The following is a 25,332-nucleotide window of genomic DNA, read 5'->3' on the forward strand; positions in this document are numbered from 1 at the left end:
CAAAAACCAAAAAAAAAAAAAAAACAAACTGCTCAAAGGAGAGAAACCATGTCTGGAAATGAAAACGTAGCCAACAACCCAGAACTAGTGAAGCCATGGATCTTGGAGGAGAACCTCAAATCACTACTAAACCAGCATAATCCCTCAAAACAATCTAAACCTTTGTCCTTATACCCACAGGTAAGTGTCATCCTCAACCCCTCAACCCTCATTTAAGAAATGTCTCTTCCCAACAGAACCACAACCAATCAAAACGCAGAGCTGTGGAGCCCAGTGCCAGTGGATGCATGTACGAAGCACTCCCCTGCCCAAGGCTCAGGAAACACTGCCAAAGAGGGGTGGAGAGACTGCAAGGCAGAGGACCAGGGAGTTTGTCCTGAGATTGTGTCCCCTAGCAACGTCAAAAGCACGACATCATAGTCTCACCGACATGACTGCCCAAAGATGAGCTGAGCAAGGACAACAACAATTAACGTGCCAAAGAGGGACAGGGAAAAGTCCATGAGGACTCAGTCCTACACAGAGAACTACAGGCCCCTGAGGAATGCTAAGACAGGAGAAACAGTGTTCCCCAGGGAAAGGTACACCAACTGGTTATCAAATACCAAATGGCCAGCCCTGAAACATACATACAAGCAACATTATATGGGCTAAGCAGGTTATATTTGGGAATGTGTATGTATATACATATATATACATATATATGTGTATATATATATTTGTATATTCACATGTAATAATTTATGAAAAAAGAGGCACAGCTCCCTCACCTTAGTCAAGAAATCAGAGCATAGTATTAAGCAAGCAGAAACACTCCCAGGGCTCCCGGGAAAAGCTGTTGGCAAACTATAACCACCAGAGGGCCTCCTAGCTTCCCGGAGGCTGGGCCAACATGACTAAGCACGCTCTGTTGGTCAGCAATCTGGTCCCTACTGAGACAAGAGCTTAGAATTGTCTCCCAGGAGGGAACCTCACAACGGGCCTAGGAGGGACAACCACAGTAACTAGCAGCCTGGCCCCCTTGGAGACGTCAAGACACTCAGGGACAGACTCCACCAGTCCAGGATGGGGGCTCAGCAGTTTCCAAAGTCATTACTTCAATAACATCACTAAATCAAGGTGAGAGCAAATTTACTTGAAAAGCCAAATCCAGATGCTCCAAACTCCTCTGGACTTTTCTAAGTTAGACAAAGGCATCAGTAATGGAGAGGAGAGTGTTGCCATGGTGACCATAGTGCCGGCCCCAGTGAGCACCCAACCCAGGTAGAACGCAGAAGCCTCAGTCCTCAGGCCTCTTGGGTAAGAATGGACAGAGTTAGGATGGGCCAGATGTGCAGGTCCCCCAGAATGACTGTAACAGCTGGGTTCTTCTGAGGAATCTGGCGTCACACAAGGGCTGCCCCACAGCTAGAAGGAGTACAGTGGAGTGTGGGGAGGTCCGCCAAGGGGACATCCAAAACCTAACTGTGACAGCTGTTAGGAGTGCTGTCCATCTCCCTTACACAGTTCCCACCTGAGCTCGCAGTCTCTCCTCCAAACACTTGGGATCCTGTGGAAACTGAGGGGGGCTCAGGAAGACGTGTGGCTCATTAAGGCCAGAAGTGGCCCTACTGAGCACTGGGACCCTTCCGCAGAGCTGAATTTTCTATTCATGCCATATGGATCATCTCACTTAGCGCTCAGTATACTTTCAAAATAGGAGGACAATGACCTAAATATGCCCCCCCCCCCCCCCCCGCACACACACACAAATAGAGGCAGCACAATCCGGTGAGACCAACATGGGTCCTGCACTTCCCTGCACCTGAGCATCCACAGGTGTGGCTCAGCACCTTTCCAAGGTGCCCAGGAAGCACTCATGGTGGGGCCCATTCTTACCTCTCCCCACCAGCTCTGTAGTTTCTTAGGACTGGGAAGAAGGGAGGCAGGAGCCAGCCCACACTCCTGAGCCCTGTTCTTCGTTATGCTTTGCATATGTGGTCTCTTCTAATGAAGCCCAGCAACTCCAGCCTCCTCCTCCCATCCTCTTCCTCTCCCTACAGCACAGATGGCCCCAGGCTGGTCCTACTGACAGGGCCCCTTCCAACCTAATACTCACCTTTCCCATCTTCTCCTCCCCTTTGCTTCTGTACCAGATGCCCAGGGTGGTCCTATGGTGACCTTCTCCTCTCCTCCCCTCCCTCTCTTCTCATCTAAACCCCAAGGGAAGAGTTGGGTAGGAAACCCAGGCCGCCCCATATCAAAGGCAGAGAGCAGCAATGCTCTGTCACGGCCACAGAGATGTGACCATCTGGTGTCATGGACTGAATGGGTCCCTCAGAATTCATGATGACGCCCAGCCACCTCCGACTCTACACCTGTCATGGCTGTTAAAGATATAATGAGGTTTAAATGAAGTCCCAAGGGTGAATTCCTAATCTATAAGGACCAGTATCCTACCAAGAGAGATATTCCTGTGTCACACAGAACAACTGTGGACACAGAAAAAAGAAAAAGAAAAAGAAATAAAAGGCGGCCATCTAGAGCCAGTGACGGAGGCTCTGACCAAAATCAAACACAGATGGCACCTTGGTTCAGGACCTCCACCCTCCTGAACCAGGAGAAATAGATCTCTGTCTTTCCACTCACTCAGTCTATGGCATTTTGATACAGTAACCTAGAGCTGATCTTATCCTTGCGTTGTGATGAATAGGGCAGAAGAGAAAACCACAGGGACATCAGGGGAAACTCCAATACCAGGAAGCTTTTCTGGTGTGGATGGCAACAGTCCTCTTCCTTTCTGGTATCCTCAGCCCAGTCCCAGGAACTGGCAGATAGGAGACAGAACTAATGATTCAGGCAGATGCTATGGGTGGGATGTGGGTTCCACCCTTATCCCACCCTGTACCGTGAGCAAGCTGCTACTCCCATGGTAACAAGAGATGAACATCTGTAACAGACACCTGAGGGATGCGCATGTAAGGAGCAGAGAGTAGGGTATGTGCAGGGCCTCCATGCATGCCATTTCACACAGCACCCAGTTTGACCTCCCACCCTACAGGCCTGACATGCAGAAACACAGGAGAACTGATTCAGGGGCAGAACGTCAACCTTCCACAGGGAGCCTAGAGGGACTGAGTTCTTAAAAGGCCTGTTCCTGCCAACCCACTTTATGAGTCCATCTTCCAGGTAGACGTCAGCATAGAAGGACTGGTCATCGTTGATGATGCGTCCGCCTCTGATGAGGAGCCGGTCACTCTGAAAAGCAAAGCAAGGTGTTAGATCATTGACAAGAGACAAGACCTCAAAAGTCTTTTAACTTTGGGGGCTTTTAAGGATTTATTTATTTTTATTTTATGTGCATGAGCTTTGTGATGGTTTGAATGAGAATGGCCCCCATAGGCTCATATATCTGAATGCTTGGTCCTTCGTTGGTAGAACTGTTTCTGGAAGGATTAGGAGGTGTGGCCTTGTTGGAGGAGGCATGTCACTGAGGGTAGGCTTTGAGGCTTCAAAAGCCCATTCTAAGCCCAGTCTCTCTCTCTCTCTCTCTCTCTCTCTCTCTCTCTCTCTCTCTCTCTCTCTCTCTCTCTCTCTCTCTCTCTGCCTCCAACTTGCACATCAGGATGTAACCACTCAGCTCTGGAGCCAAGCCTACCTGCCTGCCTGCCTGCCATGCTCCCTACCATGGTGGTCATGGACTCACCCTCTAAAACCGTAAGCAAGCTCTTAATTAAATGCTTTCTTTTATAAGTTGCCTTAGTTGAGGTATCTCTTCACAGCAATAGAACAGTAACTAAGACAAGGATTTTGCCTGAATTTATGTTTGTGTACAACTGCATGCCGTGCCCTTGGAGGCCAGAGGGGGTTACAGATGGAATTGGAGTTACAGATGGCTGTCAGCTGCCATGTGGATGCTGGGAACCAAACCTAAGTCCTCTGAAAGAGGACTTTGCTCTTAACCACTGCACCACCTCTCCACACCCCACACCCCTTTAACTTTTAACATAAAAGTCTCAAATATCTTCAAAAAGTGAAGACAGAACACTAGGTAAAGCCCCGAGATCCATGCATGGCCCCTTCTCTGTCTGATACCCCACCATCCTTGGCTTGCTTCATTTCCCACTGTCAAATGTCTTTTGCTTTTGCTGTGTATTTACAAAGCTTTCATTTTACTTTCATGAACAGTGGGAGAGAGGGATGTACGCATGCACTATGTGTGCTTGTCTAGGTCAGGGGACAACTTTCAGGAATGGGTCTGTCCTTCCACCTTTACATAGGTTCTAGGAACTGGGCTCAGGTTGTGGGGCTTGTGTGGCAAGTGTCAATGCCCACTGAGCTGTTTCATCAGCTCCTGATGAATATTTTTAAAAATAAACACCATCACCACCTCATTCCACCCACAGAAACTTTAGGACAGGTCTCTGCTGAGGACATGAGAGGAGGTGTTTGCATGGGTGTGTGAACTTGTCCATGCATGTGCAGAGGACTGAGGTCAGCACTGGGTATCTTCCCCGGCCTCTCTCCACCTTAGCTTTTGAGACAGAATTGTTCACTGAACCTGGAGTTCATGACTTAGGCTAGGCTAGCTGGCCAGTGAGTTCCAGGGATCCTTCTGTCTCTGCCTCCACAGCGCTGAGATTACAGGCACATCCTGCCATGCCTGGCTTTTTATGTGCACTGTGGATATGAACTCAGGTCCTCTGCTTTCTTAGTAAGAATTTTACTGACTCAGCCATCTCCCCAGTCCCTCTTTAAAAACTTTTAAAATAAACTATAAGTATGATTTGCAATTCCCACTAACCCGATTAATACCACTTCCTTTATTCCAATCCCCCATCAGACCATATTCAATTTTACTGAGTTGTTCAGAAACGTCTTCTTACTCTGGGGGAGGGGGTTTGGCCTCCAGTGCACCTGCTCTGAGTTCTCTGGCTCCCTGCTGCCTGCACTAGCTTCTCCCTCATGACTTCCACTCATTAGTTGGAGAAAGTAGGTCATTTGTAAAATAAGAACTTCTTAAGCCACTTTTTAAATATGATAATAATCATGTTCAAAACATAACAAAAGATAATGAAAAGACTGAAAATCCTGCTCCCCTCACACGTGGCCAAGGCCAGACGTTCTGGTGTTTTAACTCTGTAACATCCATCGTGCTCTCACCCTCTGCACGGGTCACATGGTGGCTGATTGATTATTTCAGCTCCCCATCAAGGTCAGGCCCCAAAAGGCCAGAGGACACAGGAGCATATGGGTCTTCCGTCCTGGACTGACAGATGAGAGGTAGAAGCTTACCAAGTCACAGGGTTGATGGGGGTCAGGAGGGCAAGAGTGGGTCTTCCAAGTGCATCAGGGGTTAGGTAGGGCAGGTCTAAACCCATAAATAAGCCGAGGAAGACTGGACCACACAAAGTACTGGGAAAGGGTAAGGCTAGGAGGGGCAGTGTTAAGAGTTGCAGACACACCAAAGGCTGCTCGAGGCCCAGAGGCAGCAAAGCAAAGAGTTCTGCCTTTTCATTTTGCCATAAGCATACCCCAAGTTACGACATGTTCTTCATGATTCTGATTTTATATGCCTATAAGATACTCTGCCTTGTGGATACATAATTGTGCGATCACTTCACCAAGAGCTTTGTTCATCATTAAGATTTGATCATTTGTAGTGTTGAGGCTATACATTTTTTCCCTGTGTGTTTATTTACTGTTTCCATGCCTTAAACCCCATTCCTTGAGGAGGGAGAGTTTGACAGAGAATTGGAAGAACCCAGTCTCCTGAAACAGGGCATGACAGGACGGCCTGGGGGAGAGCAAAGGATCTGAGGGGAACCTAGGAAGCTGGCAGAGGAAGCAGAGAAAGGAGTCAGATGTGGACATACCAAATACAGTTAGTTGGAGCCAGTTAAACAGTGTGCAGGCGGAGCTGGAGCCTACCAGAACCCTGAAACGCTGAGGACAAGCGGGTGATCCCAAGGGCCCTGATCCTAATGGTCCCTCGGCCATGGTAGCTACTGTGGCAGGGAAGTAGAAGATGAGCAAGTCCAGAGAAGAGTTCAAGCCAAGGAAGCTGGGGCTTGATGAGCAGAAGCAAAGCATGGGATCTTGCAGCTTGCAGCAGGGTTCAGACCTCGCTCGGCCAGCGGCATCTGAGAGAGCATCACATATTACCACCTGCCAGCGGAACCTGTACACCACACCTGCTTTCTGTTTCCACAGCCCTTGTGAGAGTGTATGTCACATGGGCTACATCCAGGTCTGGCTAATGTGTGGCTTGTCCCACGAGATTCCAAGCTGCTGCTGTGATAAAACAATGGCCAAAAGTAAGCTGATGGAGGAAAGGGCTCTTCACTTCAGCTTACACTTCCAGGTATAATCCGTCACTGGGGGAAGTCGGACCAGGAACTCAAGGCAGGAGCCTAGAGGCGGGAACCATGGAAGGAAGCTACATATTGGCTTGCTCACTGACCTCTGTTATGTCCAGCTAACTGTCCTGTACATCCCAGGATGCCTACCTAGGGATGGTACTGTGGGATACACAGTGGGCTACACAGTGGGCCGGGCCTTCCCACATCAATTATTAATCCAGACAGTGCCCCCACAGACTTGCCCATGAGCCAATCTAATGGAGGCAATCCCTCAACTAAGTTTCCCTCTTCTCAGGTGATTCCAAGTTGTATCAGCTTGACAGTAAAACCTAAGCAGCACAGATCCACCTACTACGGAAGGATGGAGGGAGGAGAGGAGGGAGGGAAGGAAGGAAGGAAAGATGGATGCAGGGAAAGAAGGAAGGGTAAATAGAAAAATTAAGGGATGGATGGATGACATGATAAATGAATTATTGGGTAGATGAGTGGGTGGACGATCAAAAGATGACAGATGGATGGATGGATGGATGGATGGATGCATATATATACTGAAAGATGATGGGCAGATAGGCATCCTGAGGTGTCTGAACTGGTCCTTGAAAGATGAGTGGGTAAGGATGGAGAGAAAAGAGATGACAACATTTGTTAAAGGGAGAAAAGTGTGGAGCAGCCCCCACTCCCCATCTGGAACGCCTCTAGAGTGAGGGGTTCAAGGTCAGTCGCTCTCAAGTGCAACCTCCCGTCCTGTGTTCCTAATGCAGTAGGCAACAAGGATGTTGCAACCCCATGAGACTTTGGAAGACAGTGCCAACATCAGACGGAGGAGGACTGGGCCCTGCCTGGCGGCACAGACAAGTGGGAGGCAAGGTTTCCCCAGCATGAGAAGCAGGCAAACATGAGTCACCCACAGCTGGTACTCAGCAGGGAGCAGTGTCTGCCTTGTCAATTTAATAGTGGGTTTCTCAGGCACAGCCTGAAAGGAGGTATTTAAATGCACAGAGTGCCGGGTCAGCCCCAGACTGCTCTATGCTTCCAGAGTCACATGGCAGAGCCTGTGCTCAAACACACCCTTCCATCTAACTCCAGATAGTGTATGTGAAAGGGACCACCAGGGGACAGGCACCAGGAAATCTGTAGAAGAAAATATATACACAAAGCAAGAACTGATGTGTCTGTCTGTCTGTCTTCCTCCATTCCTGAAAATGATTGCTACTCTGCCTTTAACAGTCCTCTCTCTCTCTCCCTCCCTTCCTCCTGTGTGTGTGTGTGTGTGTGTGTGTGTGTGTGTGTGTGTGTGTGTGTGTGTGTGTGTGTGCTCATTTCTGGGGGCAGTGCATGTGCATGTGGATGTGTGGAGGTCAAGTATCCCATTCCAGATTTTGAACTCACTCTTTTGAGACACTCTCACTGACTTGGACCTTTCCAACTAGGCTAGGCTGGCTAACCTAGGAGTCCCAGGGATTTACCTATCTCTGTCTCCCCTGTGCCATGATTACAGGCACAAAACCATGTCTCCCTTTTTTTTTTTTTAATGTGGCTTCCAGGAACCAAATTCTTCCACACCAGCACTTACCAAATGAACCATCTCCCCGGCCCTTAACAGCCATTTTCAGAGCCATTTCTGCAAAACTCCAGCTCAGGGGCATCCAGAAGATGCCATCACGGACTGGGGTTCCCAGTCGTGGCAAGTTCAGAAAACCCCACATGGCGCAGCAGCAAGGCTTCTCTTCAGGACAGCCCTAACCTGCCAGCGTGTGGTGCATAACCAAGACTCCAAAGAACCTAATAAAGCTTTTCCAAACTCATTCCATCCATTAACAGAGCCAGGGTGGGCTGATTTAGTGGGATAATGTCCACAGAAGACACCCTGGGAAAAGTGTTTGGACAGTCATATTCTCTGTGATTGATGCACGGAATGTATCGGACAAATTAAACTCAGGAGCATGGGTGGCCCAGCTTTACACAAATAATCAAGGCACAGGTCAGACTCAAGGACTCTCAACTTCCTGTCCACATGGGATCCACCAAACCACACTGCTGACACATTTTAAAATATCTTCACACTTTAGAATTTATGACACCTCATGAGCAAATGGAATTTAGAAATACTCTCTGATCCAAGGACCTTGTACTCTAAAACTCCTTTTTCTCATGAGTAAAAACTCACTCATGGAGAGGAATAGAGGGCTCAGTCAGTAATGCTGGGCTTGCCTTGAAAGCTCAAGGACATGCATTCCATCCCCAGAATCCACACAAAGAAAGCTAGGAATGGTGGCACATGACTGTAATCCCAGCATCAGGGAGGAGACAGGCAACAGTCTACAGCTCACCAGCCAAGCAGCTTAGCATAATCAGTGAATTACACAAAACACACATGTGCATACACACCTACACACACACACACACACACACACACACACACACACACACACACACACACACACACAGGTATGCACACAAAAATAGCACTGTGCTTAGGCTGCGGCTCCGTGAGAAAACATTCGCCAAGCATGCATAAAGCCCTGTCCATCTCCAGGACAGCAAAACTAAATCAATACACAAATAATCCCTCAAGAACTAGGCATCAGGTGAGTTTTATTACACAAAAACTATTACATTTACACAAGCTCTGTGCAAGTATGTATTTTAAATGTCAGTGCATAAAATTCATACATTTAAAAAAGAACATGGCACTACTGTCTCAGGAAACAGGCAGAAAATGAAACACCTTGAGAAGACTTTGAGAAAAAATATTCAACAGCTGAATGGAATATTCTGGGAATTGCTGGTTCATTCCACAGTGACAATAGCCAGAAGGGAGCTATGCCCAGCACAGTCCACATATTTATTCCAGCCTTATGTGAGAGCAATATCAGAGCAGAAGGCCAGGGGTCCCGCTCCTTCCTCCTCACCACATATCTGGTTACCTTCTCCATACCTTGGTCTCCTCATCTGGAGAATGGGAATTACTGAGGGTAAGAAGGATACTGAGCTCAGGCCTGGCAGATGTGTAGTCTCAGCCATTTCCTGTGATAAGAACTGTCTTTCATAAGAAACCATTTACAGGTTACAGGGCTGAGGTGTGGAGATACAGCATTTGCCTCACATACACGGGAGACCTAAGTTCCATATCTAACATCACACACACACACACAAACACACACACACACACACACAACTCGCAGAAACAGTTGTTTGTGGAAGGGATATGTGTAGATGAAAGAAACAGGTTTTGGCCTTTAAGGGCACTCAGTCTAGTGGGGGACACTAACCACCCAGCCTTTGTGTCCAGTGTGGAAAAGCCATGATGATAGAGAGATAGGAGGACACAGAGAAGGTCTCCACTCATATCCTCGCAGGAGAAAAAACACTCATTTCCAGCCTGAATGAGGTCATGCAAAGGAGGAAAGAGACTCCGGAGAAAGGGGGCCCCATGAGGAAAGGAGCCTGGGGAGCAAAGGTCTAGGGGTGGAGTTTTTAGCTGAGTATAGCCCCCACATATATAAGAGAGCTGTGGCTCCAGGACCACCCACAAATGTCACAGTTCACAGGGGTTCTGCTCCCTCATATAATTGATGCAGTATTAGCATCAAACCTGTATCCATCCTCCCAAATATTTATGTCATCCCTGGGTTATACATAACACTGAGTCCAATGGAGACACCATGGCACTAGTCATTAGGCTGTGCTAAGGAACATAGATGATGGCGTGGGGATGGGACACTGTTGATGCATGCTAAGAACAGGAGCAAAGTACCGTCTGCCATTTTCCATCTGTGATTGGCTGAAGTGTGAAATACTGAACCTGCAGATGGGAACTGACTGTAACCTCAGAATGAGGAATATGGAGATGTTCCCAGCTGTGAGACCCTGGGGACATGAATGCCCCTCACAAAAAGGTGTCCGGGCTCTACATGATGGTAACATGGGAGGGGAAACTAAGATGAAGTGGAAGGAAGGTCACTGGTTATCTTATTTTCCTGAGAGCTGACGGTCAGAATAAGGGGCTACAACATGTATTAAGTACCTGGAAACTGAGTCCTGGGACACTGTCTTCAGGAAAATGTCAACTATGTATATACAATAAGGGATGCAGAAGCAAGTGTGATGGTATAGTCACACCACCAATGGCTTATCACTTGGCTGCTCACATAGTTTCTAGGAAGATTTAAGGACAAACAAATAATAAAATGTTAGAGAAAAAAGTAAAACACATCTCTCCACCTGGAAGTGACTGGAGAGGAAATGGGTCTTTCTGGACATAAATGACCCTAGGTGTCCTCCATGTCATCACTGCAGTAAGATGTGGAGTCTCAGCCTCATACCTTCCCAACATCCCTGCACTGCACCTATCTGTGCACGCACACACACCTGCTGCTGAGCTGCCCACAGTTTATAGCCAGGGAGTCCTGTGCCTAGATCCCTACATTGCCAAGAACCAGCCTGGGGCTGCAGAGTATTCAACAAGTATTTGTGGGGAGGGAGGAGAGGCAGGAGTCAGGCAGCAACAGTAGAAGAGGGAGGAAGAAGAAAGACGTTTGAAGAGGATGGAATGAGGAGAGAGAAAGAAAGGAGACAGGGAAGAGAGAGACAGAGAGAAGATGGTGAAGACAGACAAATGATCTTTCTCCTGCTTTTAGTCTCTGGAGACCTTGCCCACTGGAGACGGACCCCTATGGAGTGCAAGGCCCACAAGAGGGTGGGGCTGATGAACGCCTCTTTCGAAGGTTCCATCTGAGCCTAGGCAGCAGTAGCATTTCCACTGTCCAAAGTCTTGTGAGTTGGAGGGTGGCCCAGGCCAGGGGAAGGGCTTCTGCTCCAAGCCCAGCATTTATCTGCTACCAGACCCACTGGAGAGGGGACATGTTGGCAGGAGGCTTTTGTCCTCCTCCAGATGTGAAGTATTTTGTGTAGTTATACTACAAAAATTAGCTCAACACTTAAGGTATTCTTATCCACACAACTGAAAAATCATCCACATTAAGGCTCAGCTAGGGGTGGGTCTAGATCATACAGCATGTCAGTTCTCAAGAGGCATTACAGAATCCACCTCCCATAGTCCTGCTCTCTTCCCACACAGTGGGAATGAAATCGGACTTTTCCACAAGGGAGCTGTCAGAAACTGCATAAAAACCCACTATGATCTGGGACTCATAGCAAAGAGGTACTATTCTTATCTAACATTTATGCAAAAATTACTGGCTGGTCAGCTATGGCTATCCAAAAAATAGCAGGGAGTGATTCATTAAAGCTGTGATTAGGCAAAAAAGACAGTGATTGAGTCATCAGAGAGGGTGTGCTTGGGCTTGGCTCTCAAATATGAGCAGAAATTTACAAAGCTGTAAAAGCAGGGAGGCAAACACTTCCATAAAAAGAGTGTCCACAGGTACAGCCCGCTGAGGGTCCTGTGCTCTGTGCTCCACTTAGGGATTGGTACAGTGGATGCTGTCCATGGTTCTGAAACACGGTCCACTATGCACTGAGGCTTCCCCCAAACCTGAAGATCCCTCTCTTCACCTTCATCCAGCACTACAGGTCCTTGCTGCTTTTCTTTCTGGGCTGGCTAGAAATTTTTTTATGTTTTACATCCCCCTAGAACTAAAGTAAAAATGGCTTGTTTCATGATGGATGTTGTTGACTTCAAATACTGCCAAGTCTCTTATCACCCTTTCAGCATTTTAATTCTCCGAAGGGTGGATACAGGTACCCTCCCTTCTGATGCTCAGCTGATGCTGAGATTGGTCCCTGGGATCAATGTCTGAGTGTCATCACTGGTCCTCAGGTCATAGAATCTGGGAAGGCTCCCAGATTCACAACCAGGAAAGAGAGGAACACAGATCAGGGTAACTGAGCAATCACTCCCACTTAGAGGAGAACGGAGATGGGGCATCCTCTTCAAGGGACAAGCATGGAAATGAGACTCACAGAGAGCAGGGAGCACTACCTTGGAGGAGATACACCTATCAGGAAATGAACACAAGCGGCGCTGACTTCTCTTATGGAAGGGGAGAAGCTGAAACTCGAATTAAAAAGTTATCAACCCTCCAAGCCCTGCCAGTGAGCAAGGCTGGTGTTCAAAGCTCCAAAATCCAGTAGAGTATGTAGGTGTTCACACACATACAGAGAGAAGGAGAGAGAGAGAGAGAGAGAGAGAGAGAGAGAGAGAGAGAGAGAGAGAGAGAGAGAGGCCACAGCACAGCACCAGGCCTAGCTGGCCTCCAAACCACTCTGGGGTGACCTGGTGAAAATTTCAGCCCAGGTGCTTTAGCAAGATTCTTGTTGTCCAGACAACATCACTAAATATCCCCAGCTCTCTGGGTGTCAACTCTCAGCAACAGGCTGTGATTTTCACTCCTGATTCCCCACCCACCCACCCTGGTCATGCTTTGTGATGGCTGTGGACCAGCCCTGTGAATAGGTTTGACCAGCGAGAGAAGATTTGGGGATGCACAAGCCAAGCAGGGCTTTCAGACACAGGTGGTTCAGGCCAGCCCTCTCTAGTCTGCCTCCCACATGACCCACATGACATGTGACCCAAAATGAGATGCTTGGAGGAGCAAATCTGACCCAGACAGAATCCCAGAGACAAACCTAGCTGAGCAGTGCCACTGTGACCCCTGATACAGTAAACATTTGCTGTTGTGAGCTGCAGTATGTATGTGTTTATTGTACAGCACAGTACAGAACACACAGGCTGGCTGTGAGCTGAGCAGCCCAAACACTTCATACTGCCACAGCAGGGCTCCTACCCTCAGTAGCCACAGCCTCAATCCCACCACACCTCCCACCAGGCTGTCTAGCAGCAGCAAGTGCCACTACACAGCTGCACACATCTGTTTATTCATTCACACAAAACCTATCCATCCATAGTCAGAAGAGACCCAGGGAGCGGAAACCAGTGTGGAACTCAGTCTAATTAACACCCATTTACCCTTCCTTTGCCTAGATGGAAGCAGGGTGGGCGTTTCCTTTTTGAATCAGAAATGTAGGTGGGCCCCAGGGAATAGAGCTCAGGCCTGTTTCCATGGCAACTACAGCTGTAACAGCAGGATCTCAGGTCCATTGTACTGGTCAACGCTCAGGAAACACTCTCATGACAGACTATCTGATTGTAAAATGGCGCATTCTCTAAAGACCCCAGTGGGCAGGTCCTTCCTGCTGCCTGCAAAAGGTGGCCCTAGCTAAATCCACATGGGTCTCCATTTTCATTTTTAAGTCTGAAATCCTCATAGGAAGCAAGAGTAGCTGCTACAAATGGGGAAACTCAGAGAAGGTAGTTCGCTCCATGTCACACAACCAAGAGATGGTTCCAGAATTCGAACCTTGTTCCACTTGGCACCTATACAGTAACTCCCACCACCCCGCCGTTCTATTACTCCTGGGGGATATCTAGGAATAAGGATATCTTCACTGTCCCTAATGATTGTGCATGAGCCTCCATCCCCCTGTTAAGTAGGTTAAGCAACAACAGACCCTCCACATCTGTTGTGTCATTTATCCAGGGCACACCGCTTACCTTCCTTCTGGCAATGTGGCCCAAGAGGGTAAGTCCCATTAAAATGCTCTGACCATTTCAAAGGATGCTTTCTCTGAGAGTCAGACATAGAGCCCTACTTAGCTAAGAACACTGGCAATGTCTCATTATCTCACTGAACACGGGTGTTACTAGAGAACACGGCTCATCTCCTGCAGACACCAGGTGAGTCCAGCCACCCTGACCCTGTCACATGGGCATGTCCACCTGTGCTTCAGGACCTACGCGTGATGCAGCACTGGCGTGGTTCATCTATGGGCAATATGTGGCATAGTAATTGCCTAGAGTCCTTCTGTGGGGAGCTGAATTATACCAAGATGTGCGTCTTCAACTTTAGCTGCTCCCGCCTCTCACGCCCTGTGTTCGCCTGTCTTGCCTGCTGTCACAGAACACCTGAGACTGGTGGCTCATTAACCAGTACAAGTTTATTTTGCTTGTGATCGTGGAGACTGGGAAGCCCGAGAGTCTGGTGCCAACCTGTGCCAGGACCTGTGTGTTATCATCCAAGGTGGAAACAGAAGGCAAGGGAGTATGATCAGCCAGAGGTGTATGCAGCTCCCTCTCGTAACTAGTCCATCCCCGTGCTGACTACAACGATCCACTCAGAAGGGCACAGCTTCATGGCATCATCACTTCCTGTTAGGCCCACTTCCCTTGTTATCTCTTATGAGACGTGGGTCCAACACAACACACCAAGGATCAAGCTTCCAGCGCGGCAAACCCAGCATACTTGGAGCCTAGCACTGTCCACTTTGGGAAGGTCCTCACAACCATCTGATGCTTTCCACCTTCTACTGCACCTGGCCTGAGTTGGCCTGCACATCTGCCTCTCATTTCTACCATATGACAGCCAGAATGACTTTCTGAAGCACAAACTCAACTGTCTCACCTCTTTCCACGACCTTTCAACAGTGTCTCCCACCACAAGATGAAGGGCCCTCCCTCCCAGGCTCCTCCATGCCTGGCCTGCCCTTTCTCTGCTGAGAACCACCATACTTACCTAGTAATGCCACCTGTGTCTTCGCCTGTAACATCCTGGAAGGGTGGGCCACTTGCCAGGTCCACTCAGCCTTCCCATCCCCATTCCAGTGGCCTGACTCTAGCACCACGTGGAGCTCCCTCAGTGTGAGGTCTGTACCTTTGGCTAGCATATCCAAGGTGCTCCATCTTTCAGCTCAGCTTTATCTGCCTTATTTCCTAGGATACACATCCTCCACTTGGTGCTGAGACCACAGCTTATGCCCCATGTCACCTCTGCAGACTGAGCTCCTCCTCTGTAAATGCAAGCAGTCAGAGCTCTGACCTCATGGGATTACCAGGATACGATCTAGAAGCCCAGAAGATGCCCCCACACTGAACATCATCAGCCCAGGAGATCCAGGATTCCAGGTCACACATCTGCATTTGAGCATTTGAGGAAGTAGGAAAATTGTTTCCTTGTTTATTATTTAAAAATCAGTGCCAAATCATTCAAGTTTAATTTTGGATTCTTATTGCTCTATATGCCCAAAAATACAGCTTAGTGAAAAAGAAAAAAAGGAGGAGTGGAATCCTGTAGCTTTAACTGTCAATTTGGCATACCCTATAGTCATCTGAGAGAAGAATCTCAATCCTTAGCCAAGGGATTGCCCAGATCAGACAGGCCTGTGGACATATATATGAAGGATTGTCTTGCTACCTGATGTGAGAGGGAAGCCCACTGTGGGTGGTATCATTCCCTGGGCAGGTGGTCTTGGGGCTGTATAAAGTAACTAGTTGATCACGAGCCTGTGAGTGAGCTAGCATGTGCCTCCATGCTTCTGTTGTATTTCCTTGGCTGTGAGGGAGTTCCCTTATAAGAGAGAACCCTACATAGAGTAGCAACCAAACCTGCCTTCAATTTGCTGCTTTGGTTCTCGCCCTGACCTCCCTCAGCGACGGACTATGACTTGGAAGTGTAAGCCAAACCCTTTTCTTCCCCAAAATTGCTTTTGGTGAGAGTGTTTTATCACAGCAACAGAAAGGAAGCTCGGACAGAGGGGAAGAGAAGCCAAACGCCATGCTGTTCTTGGCACAGAAGAACAACTGGGGTAGCTGGAGAAGAGAAGGCCCTCGTAGTGGAAGAACACCTCCCCCAGTATTGACAGCAGCAGGAGAGTAGAGCACTGGGTCATTTCTCAGGCCAAACAAGGGCGCTTCGCACAAGAAACATCTGCCACACAGAGTGCTCCCAGAGCAAGCCCAGCTGCGTGGGGGTGGTGACCTCCTGGGACTCTAAAGATTCTAGAAGGCATTTGGAATTCCTGCATGAGCAAGGAGAATAAATCATGTCAGGCATGTCCCTACACAAACCCAGAAAACCTCTCCGCGTTTATAAGGTTCCCTTCAGTGTAGAGGTTACAGAATGCAAATATTTGTGGAGACTGCACTGGCACTTCAGTCTTTAGGATCTGTTATGACAAAAAGCACCTTTCTGCTAAGGACATAGCTGGGCGGTAGAGTCCTTGCCTCGCATGCATCACAGTCTGGGTTCCATCTCCAGTAACATGCATGTCTGTACATGTGTGCACAGCAGCCTGGTCTGATGATAGGCACTACATCCCTCGAGCAGCTGTGTGTTGCTTTGCATGGTTTGGTTCTGTATCAGATCCACTGAGTTCTCCTTAAAACTGACCCCATTCTGATACCAGGTTGTTACTGAGTAAAGCCTCTAGGAGTACAGTCACGCATAAATGTCCCAACTTGAATATGAACAGTTCTGGAAAGGATGCTGTCCAGTGTGAAAGCCGGCGAAGAAGCTTATTGGCAAAGCAGATCTGCCCTCTTTCTACTGCTAAGGTTCCACTCTAGAAGAGCCTCCCTTTCTAACGCCCTTCATGGTGCAAACTAGCTCAGAGCTAAGCCCACAGACAGGACTGAAAGAAGGAAAATCCATGCAGGGGGTAGCTAAAAGCTCACTCACCCAAGAAGCATGGCTCACCATGTGGACTCATCCATCCCCACACACACAGTGAGGAGTCCCTTAGGTGAGTGGCAAATGCAGGGGTGCTCCTGAAGAGAGGCTGAGGAGGGGTGATTCTCCCAGTCCTCCGTGTGCTTATGGTAAAGTGGAACATATGGACATGAGAAATTAACCAAAGAGCTCACAGCTCTCACCCTGGGAAGAAAGGTGCTCCTTAGAGAACAGGTCTTGATGGCAAAGGCAGAAAGCTAGGGAAAGTGATCCTGCCCAAGGAGGGAGCTCGAGGTTCCTGAAGCAGAGGACTGAGTGCAGTCTATAGGACTGGGAGCTCACACAGCCACAGGCACCAAGGCCTTCCTTTCACCTGTTTGCTCTTGCTTTCTGGTGTGCATGTGTGTGTGTGTGTGTGTGTGTGTGTGTGTGTGTGTGTGTGTGTGTGTTACACAAATATGTTCATGTGGATACGTGCATGTGTCCATCAGATAACGTATATGTGGAAAGTCAGATGGTGATGTGGGATGTCATCCTCAACTGCTCTCCACCGTATTATTTAAGATAGGGTCTCTCACTGAACCTGGAGCTCATGGATTTGGTTAGGATGGCTGGCCAGTGAGCTCTGGAGATCTGCCTATCTCACCAGCCGGTACCACACACAATCCCCAGAGCTGGAGCTACAGAGGTGTACCAACACGGCCAGCCTTTTCACAGGTGTTAGGGATACAGACTCATGCTGTGGGGCAAGCTTTTTACACACTGAGCCACCTCCCCAACCCCACTTCAGTCTGCCGAATCACATTCTCCGTCAAGTATCCCAGCTCCCACGCCACTTCATGAACCACCAGCACCAATTCACAGCTGCATTTGCTCAGAGCAAAACTCAGGACCTAGACATCCTATCTATCCAGGGAAATGGTTCTCAGCCCCTCTAACCAGGAAATATGGTCAAAATAGTCTAAAACCTAGCAGCATTCCTGAGGGATTTAAATACCAAACACCACCAGCTAGGTTGGCAGCCATATTTCCTTGTCTCCTGGAGGCCCTTAGCAGCCCGATGGCACAGACTTGTGCTTCAACACCATCCCACTGTCCGCTGCCCTGACCTAGTTCTCCTTGGTCCTGTGGGGCGGGGGACATCCTCTGAGGCTTCTTTGTCTTGTCAGTACCAGATGCTTCATTTTCGCTCACAGCAGCAAACCGGGCTCTACTCACACCTATGAGTACTCAGAGCGCTTCAGACAGATGTTCCTAAAACACTCTGTAAACTTTGCCGCTGACCGCTGACCTGCAGTTCAGCTGGGGATGGTCCCAGCACACCACTCCACTCCCACGGACTGGGAACCACCACCGCTGGAATGGCTTCCGTTTTCCTTTCTACGGTGTCTTCTCTACACCTCTGCATGGTTCCCTGTCTACACCTGACCCTTGTCTCTCACCCCCATGCCAACCTGTACTGCTAACTGCCCTCTGAGCCAACGCCACCTAAGAACCAGCACTGAGCCTTTTCTCCATCACTCTTACATTTCCATAACAAGATCAGCATCGGTTTCCAAAGATGACTACTAGCATCTCTTCAAGACCAGAACTGGCCTGTGAAATCCTCTGGTCACCTTCAGGAAACTGACTCCAGGTTTATCCTGACTTGGGGCTCAGCCCTATGACTTGAAACATAATATATGCCATGATGGGGCAGAAGTTCCCAAAGGCCTTCTAAGTGGCTTCCAATCTGCACCTCTACTCCTCCTTCAGCCAGGGTCTCAATGTGAAGAGACACGTGGGGCGGATGCACCTTCTAACAGCAGCAGAGGCAAGGTTACAGCTTGTGGCATGAGCTAGATCTCAGGGTTGTATACTACTGCACAACGCTGACCAATACACTGTCCCACAGTGATGGTGCTGACAGCTAACCCATGTGGTGTTTACTCTGTGCAGAAACTATTCTCAGCACCTTATGCATTTTTACAGGGGAGGGGAGCCCCATGGTGGTTGCTCTTACTAGTCTCATTTCATAAATAGCCATAGAGAAAAGTTGATGAAAGGAGAGACTGTATGAACTCCCAAGATTCAAACCCAGACATCCTGACTTCAGAATCATCACTGTTTCCTCTAACACACCATCTCCCAGCACCTTCCTATGACCCACAGGGTGTCAAATGCCCTGTAACATTGAATCTCAATGTCCTCACCTATTTCACAGTAAGAAATGGAATTCAAGATATAAGAAGAGGAAGTGACTTGCCTAGGATGCCTCCTCAGAGTCTGTGTTATTTCTGTCTGTTATCTTGGGCACAGTCTACACGTCCACAGCCCTGAAGCATCTTCAGCTGCCCAGGAATTCAGATCTCTCTCAAGTCCCTCCCTTCTGATTCTTCTGTGTAAAACTCACCTTTTTTGATGATGGTGCTCTTCTCCCAACTCAGATCTCACCTACGCTGTTCCATCTTGTGCCCAGCAATTGACTTCTTTTCACGCCACTGTGAAACCCACAAAGCCTTCTGTTGCTTCTAGCCAGAGCCAAGGCCTGGTCCTTATCTTAGATTTCCTCTGGCATGCTCTGATTCAACCTGTCCCTTGGCTACTATTAACTCGTTCCAGGTGTGTGTGCTTTGTCACTTTGACGGCAAGCTTGGTAAGGCATCCTGCACAGTCACTGTGAGAACAGTACTAGCCACTAAGGTGAAATTCAAATTCCTATCTCCTCGGCGCGCACCAGCCGTGTCTGACCTGTTAGACACTTGCTATGTGCCAGGAACTCTTGGGAGTAAGGCACTGAATGTGTTCCATGAGTTGAGTATCAGCAAAGTTCACTTTGTAATGAATGTAAGAAACAACTGTTATGAGGAATGGTGGGTCATGCCTGTAATCTCAGCACTTGGAAAGACTAAACAAGAGTATTGATAGTAGAGGCTAGCCTGAGCTACAGAGTGAGTTATAGGCTAGCCTAGGCTACAGAGTGCGATCCTGCCTCAAAAAAAAAATTTTCAAAAACCAAAAAAGTTACTTAAAAGGACGAGCATTCAAAACTAGTGGTGCCACGGTGCTGTGACCATGCCCTGTCACTTTTCTGTCCCTTCTGAAACTCTCCTTAAGAATTCGGTTGTAGCCAGGCAGTGGTGGCGCACGCCTTTAATCCCAGCACTCAGGAGGCAGAGCCAGGTGGATCTTTGTGAGTTCGAGGCCAGTCTGGGCTACCAAGTGAGTTCCAGGAAAGGCACAAAGCTACACAGAGAGACCCTGTCTTGAAAAACTAAAAAAAAAAAGAATTCAGTTGTAATAAAAGTATTTCTCCCTTAGAATTTGGCTCTCTTCCCCCTGCCGATGAATTTGACATTACTGGGGGTTTCTGTCGCTGTCTGGATGGCAGAAACTCGGATCAGCTCACGGTGACCCTGGCATGCTGTCCTCTGCTCCTCCTGGGTTTTTCCAAATTGTGCAAATATCCAAATCCTTTGTGCACAGACTCGGGGAATAAATGAGCATTTACTCTAGATGAATGTCCCCTTCAGGATAGCCCACCATATGTTTCATGGGTTTGCAGTTTTTGTTGGTTTTGGTTTTGGTTTGGTTTCCTTTTTTTCCCCTGTATGTTTGTCATTAGAGTCACAACTTCAGCCCAATATAAGTTTCTTCCCTGCCTTCATTCTTTGACTGCACACACACACACACACACACACACACACACACACACACGCACACACTCATTTCCACACCACTGTATACTCACATATACAAGCTCACACACCAACACATCCACCCAGTGTATTTTTCAGCAAGCGGAACAGCCCTTTCACTCTGCCTGCTTGAATGTGAACTTGAACGTAAATCTTTCCTCCATAGCCCAGTGCAAGAACCTTGACCCACCACTGATACCTTCGAACCTTCGCTTCCTCTTTGGGAAGCAATGATGATTGGTGATACACCCAGGCTACCCTCTTCCCATGGTTCTAAGATCCACATGGGAGATAATAGGAGTCATGCAGACTACAGCAAGAGCTGCAAGTTCCATTGTTAATAATAACCAGAAGCTCAGTAGCAAGGTAGCAAGCTCCCTGACTTCCCCCAGCACCCAGCTGAGCAACCACACAACCTCCCTCACTCTCCCTCCCCCCAACCCCATGGCTCCTCTGGGAGCCAAGAGCTTCTGCAGGGCCAGGGAGTCCAGTGCCTTTGTTTGCTCAGAGCCACACCCATGACACTCTACTTGCTAAACACAGTGGGCACCTGTAAATAGCTTCAGCTATGTTAACCCCCATCTGTGCTATTCATTACAGTAAAATCCACCCAAGAAAGAGCTTCATCAATATTTTAAACAGCCCCCAGGGACAGAGACTAAGTGTGTGTTTCCCATCTTCCTTCTCCATCAGGCCAGACTGCCCATCATCTCAGAAAGGATTGGAATGCTTAAAAGAAGAAATGACTCCACATCACAGCCAATCGGAGTAGAGCATTTTCCTAATTCCATCTCCATGTCTGTCCATAAGGTGTACAGTCTGTGAGCCCATGCTCCCTGTTCTGGCACACACCTCTGAATTCCCCCACTGAAGCCTAGATCTCCAGCTCTGTGGATGTCTCCCCATAACAGAGATTTAGGGGCCCTGAAGTGATCCAGCACCCTGCAGGAGGGAGGAACCTGAGGCTGCAGCTGTGCTCTCTGCTTGCTTCTGTGGCCTGCATCTTGAGCCTTCCTGCACCTCAGGCCTCTCCTCGGGCTGCCTGAAACACCTTTGACTTTTCCAAGGTTTGCTTTCAGTGTGCAGAGAAACCACAAGGTAGCAGAGGTAGCAATCCATAATGCTGGCCTTCCTCCTGCCTCCCCCAAAAGCCACCCCCTTTGACCCCTCTCCTTATGCACCTGCTGAAGTTGCCTGCAGATCCCTTAATCCCCTTTACTTACCCACCACCCTTTATGGCCATCTGTGGATTAGGTGTCCATTATTGCTAACTGTGGAAGCTAACTAAGGCTATCTCCTTCCCAATGTCCCTGTGTTTGGCAGAGACCAGGCACTTACTATAAATTACCCAGTGACCTCTGGGGAACAGGTGAGGGCTGTAGCATTTAGAAAGCCACAGTGGCATTTTAAAAGAGGACCCCATCACAGTCTATGTACCATTAGAAAAGGTCTCGAGGTAAAGGGTCTTACAAGATAGAGCCATTCACATCAAGCCTCTCAAGTTTGCAATTTCCTCTTAAAACCACAATTTTTTTGTGGTTGAGGCAGACAATGTGCTCCAAAGGAGCAAGTGCTTTCTCGTGGTCCTCTTTTTGCATCTGGGATAGCCTTTCTGCATCTCTCCTCACCATACTCCCTGGAACCACTCCTGAGGTTGGCGCAGCAGCTCTGCAATTGTCCCATAGGTTAATCGCCTGCTTTGCATAAAGGATTAAAGCAGTACACAGGCCAGCGGTACCCAAGCCTTTCACAAGTCACGTGTGCCAACTCACTCACAGCTCTGCTGGGATGGCCAGGCTGCTCATGAGTCTTGTGGGGGCACCTGCTATGGATATCAAAGCACCGAGGCTCAGAGAGCCACCACAACAGGACACATACCCACAGCCATCTGGTGTAAAGGCTGAGCCCTTGGTCTCCATTGCAGAAGGTCACAGCAGGATGACCCTGCAGCTCAACAGACTGAGAGCCATAGGAATGACTCCAATGGAGCCAGCCCTTCCTGCAGACCTGCCTAGCAGCCATCTGTTGAACTTCAACCTGAGACACTGGCGCCCTGAAGCTTAGATCTGCCAGGAGCACAAAACACAGAGGGACCCCAAGCTATTGACTCACTAGTCCCTGCATCAGCCCCATCTCATCACCTGCCTCAGTTCCCCTGGCAGGGGCCCAAGATCAGCAGGCCCTCCAGCAGGAACCTGCTCAAATAATCCCAGGCTTTCTTCCTTCGTTGTCTGGCAAATGGCCACCACATTCCCTCCAAGGGCCTCTCCTAGCTACAGGGCTTACAAATTGGATAGATATGGTTCAGACTACAGTCCCTAGAGTCACATCTGTAAGTAGGAACTCAACAGAGGTCTGCTGGCCAGAGCTGAAGCTGGGTTCAGGAGGGGTGAGAGTCAGACAATGCAAAACAGGTGAAGAACCAAGACTCCTTCCACTCTACTTATCACCCATACTCACAGCTCACTTTCCAGTCTCCCTCTGCTTCCTAACAGTGCTTCCCTGAAAGGTTCTCCCCGGGGACTATAAAACTAGCAGGGTGTCACATTTGACAGGTGCCTAGGAAAAGTCAGCACCCCAAGCTGCCCTGTAGGAGCCCCAGGGCTGACCCTAAGCCAGAATCCTGCATGAATCAAACCGAGTCTCCACCTTCAAACCTCAAGATTCACCCAGGGGAATGCCAGCTCTGGGAATCCCGCCTCCCAGCACCTGAATGCTCCAGCATTGCCACCCCTGTCTCTGGGCTGCCAGCTCTGGGCAGCTGTCTGCTGGTTCTAATACCAGGCAGGAACTCAGTTGAGGATGTAGCTTCTGACCTCATCACCCTTAGCTCCCAGCCTAGACAAAGCTTAGAGATCAGGCCTCCTTTGTTTCCGGCCACACCCAGGGACACAGCCTAGATGTTCAGCCCACACTACTGTCCCACCTTCGGGCTGCTCAGCCTTTGCGGTTAACCCTTAAGAAGCCGCAGCTGCCAGTGTGGACCACTGGGTTATTTTTAGCTGCAGTGAGACATGGGAGCGGTGCCTCCATCATGGCGCAGCTCCAATTCCGGCCTTCCACCCCATCAGTAAGCAAAAGGTGAAGAGCCACATCTTTTTCCTTCCTCTGAAGGCTGCAAGGTGGAAGGGAGGGATGTTGCAGGAACCAGGTGCACTAGGCCAGGCACACCCTCTCCATCCTCGCGTGAGGCCCGAGGGAGTGGGCTGGGACCCCGAGCCCCTCCCTCTTTTGTTCAGCTCTGCATCCTTCCCGGCCACGCCATCCTCCCGGCACATCCCGCGGAGGGAGGGGGCTGTACGCCCGCGGGGAGAGGGACCGGAGACTCCAGCCCCGCCCTGCCATGCGGGGCTCCCCCTCATTGTCCCCAGAGGGGGAGGGGGCGGCCTCGGCGAAACGGGCCCCGCCCCACTCGCGGCGACGCAGGAAGCCTCCGGGGGCGCCCCTGCTGTCCCCCCCCACGGGTCTGGACCCTGATGGCGACCACCCCCACGCCACAAAGCACCGCGGCAGGGCGGGGGGGGGGCTTACCGTGATGTGCGGGATGCTCTTCTTCCCTTGATGAGACATGGCCCCCCTGGAGCCCTCCGCCTGGCTGCTGGACCTGCCGGCTGTCTGACGCCCTACTCGGCTGTCTCCCGGCGGAGATACTCGTGGGAACGGCGACAGAGGCCCGAAAGGGATGCAAGAAAGGACAGAAGCTCGGCGCCCACTGCTGCCCACTCCCCGCTGCTCGGCCCGCCGCCGCTGCTCCGGCTGCCTGCACCTCCCGGCTTGGCAAGGAGGGCGGGAGGAGGAGGGAGAGGCAGGGCGAGAGGAGGGCGCTGAAGACAGACAGCTCCTCCCGGTGGCGGCAGCAGAACCGGATTCGCCCCTCTCGGCTCGAACCAGGAAGCGCTTGCCTTCCGATCTCCCCTACTCCGCCCCCGACCCCCGCCCCGCGCCCTCGCCCTCGCCCCGGCCTTGCTCGCGCAATTAGGACAATTTGCTGTTCATTCAGTGTTGTTTCAAAAGCAAGAAACAGCCTTCCGGTGCGCGGGCAAAGGCTTTGAGCAGCGCCACAGGTGTCTCTGAGTCTCTGTATGTAACCTGTGCTTGGCAGGGAGCCAGCACTCTCCCTAATTTCTGGAAGCATCCTAGGCCCTTCAGGGTCGCACTCAAGGACCCCTCTGGCCACTCCTTCCATGGTCTCCATTTCTCCGTCCCCTGAATGGGCCCTTTACCATATCCAAGTCCAAGCCTTCATTCATGCTGTACCCTTGAATAGCACCTCAATCACGGGTTACTCATTTTCCCAGCCCCATCTCCGGAGCCTTCATCTCTCTTGACTCTCCATTTTCACTCCCAGGCAGAGGCAATGCAGCAGAAAGGACGAGGCCGGAATCCATGGGTGATGGGCTCTGACCCTTCATCCGCTCTCTCCTCTCAGTGTCCTGTCATTGTGTCCAGTGGCCCGGCAATGAGTGCTTGGAAAGCTAGAACTGACACCAAGGTGTCTACAGCTCTGGGGACAGGGAAAGAATGCCTCTCATTTAAGTATTCAAAGCCCAGGGGACCCATGATTCCGATGTTGCTCTAGGAGAGACAAGCAAGATTGCAGGACAAGGCTTGCCAAACTTCACCAAGAGAGGACAAAAGGTGGATGAGGGAGCCCCAACAGGCCTCAAAGCACTGGGCAGCTGCCCCAGGCAGAAGTAAGCCATTTCCCTACCAATGAGCTCATTTCCTGCCTGCACAATTCCCTCCACTGACCCTGTGCATAGACACTCTCCTCCACTTCCGGGTTGCCACGGAAGGTGAGGCACGGAAAAAAAAAAATCTATGGACCCTGCTGGGGCCTGGCATCCT

The 25,332-nt window shown here is 49.7% G+C and overlaps 1 protein-coding gene across 2 annotated transcripts in view; it reads right to left on the reverse strand.

Moving 5' to 3' along the window:
- Crmp1 (collapsin response mediator protein 1) overlaps window positions 1-25,332 on the reverse strand; it is a 52,925-nt gene that overhangs the window by 24,796 nt on the left and 2,797 nt on the right. The window contains exons 1-2 of one of the 2 annotated variants that reach the window (XM_052736084.1): window positions 24,016-24,393; window positions 3,149-3,237 (exon numbers count right to left, since the gene is read on the reverse strand). In XM_052736084.1, coding sequence (XP_052592044.1) covers window positions 3,149-3,237; window positions 24,016-24,054 — 128 coding nt within the window. In that variant the 5' untranslated portion in view covers window positions 24,055-24,393. Of the gene's footprint in view, window positions 1-3,148; window positions 3,238-24,015; window positions 24,394-25,332 lie in introns of those variants that run through there. The other variant, XM_052736083.1, reaches the window with a different exon arrangement.

Source organism: Peromyscus californicus, unplaced genomic scaffold, assembly GCF_007827085.1.
Source record: "Peromyscus californicus insignis strain IS unplaced genomic scaffold, ASM782708v3 Scaffold_13__1_contigs__length_99412109, whole genome shotgun sequence".
NCBI lineage: Eukaryota > Metazoa > Chordata > Mammalia > Rodentia > Cricetidae > Peromyscus > Peromyscus californicus.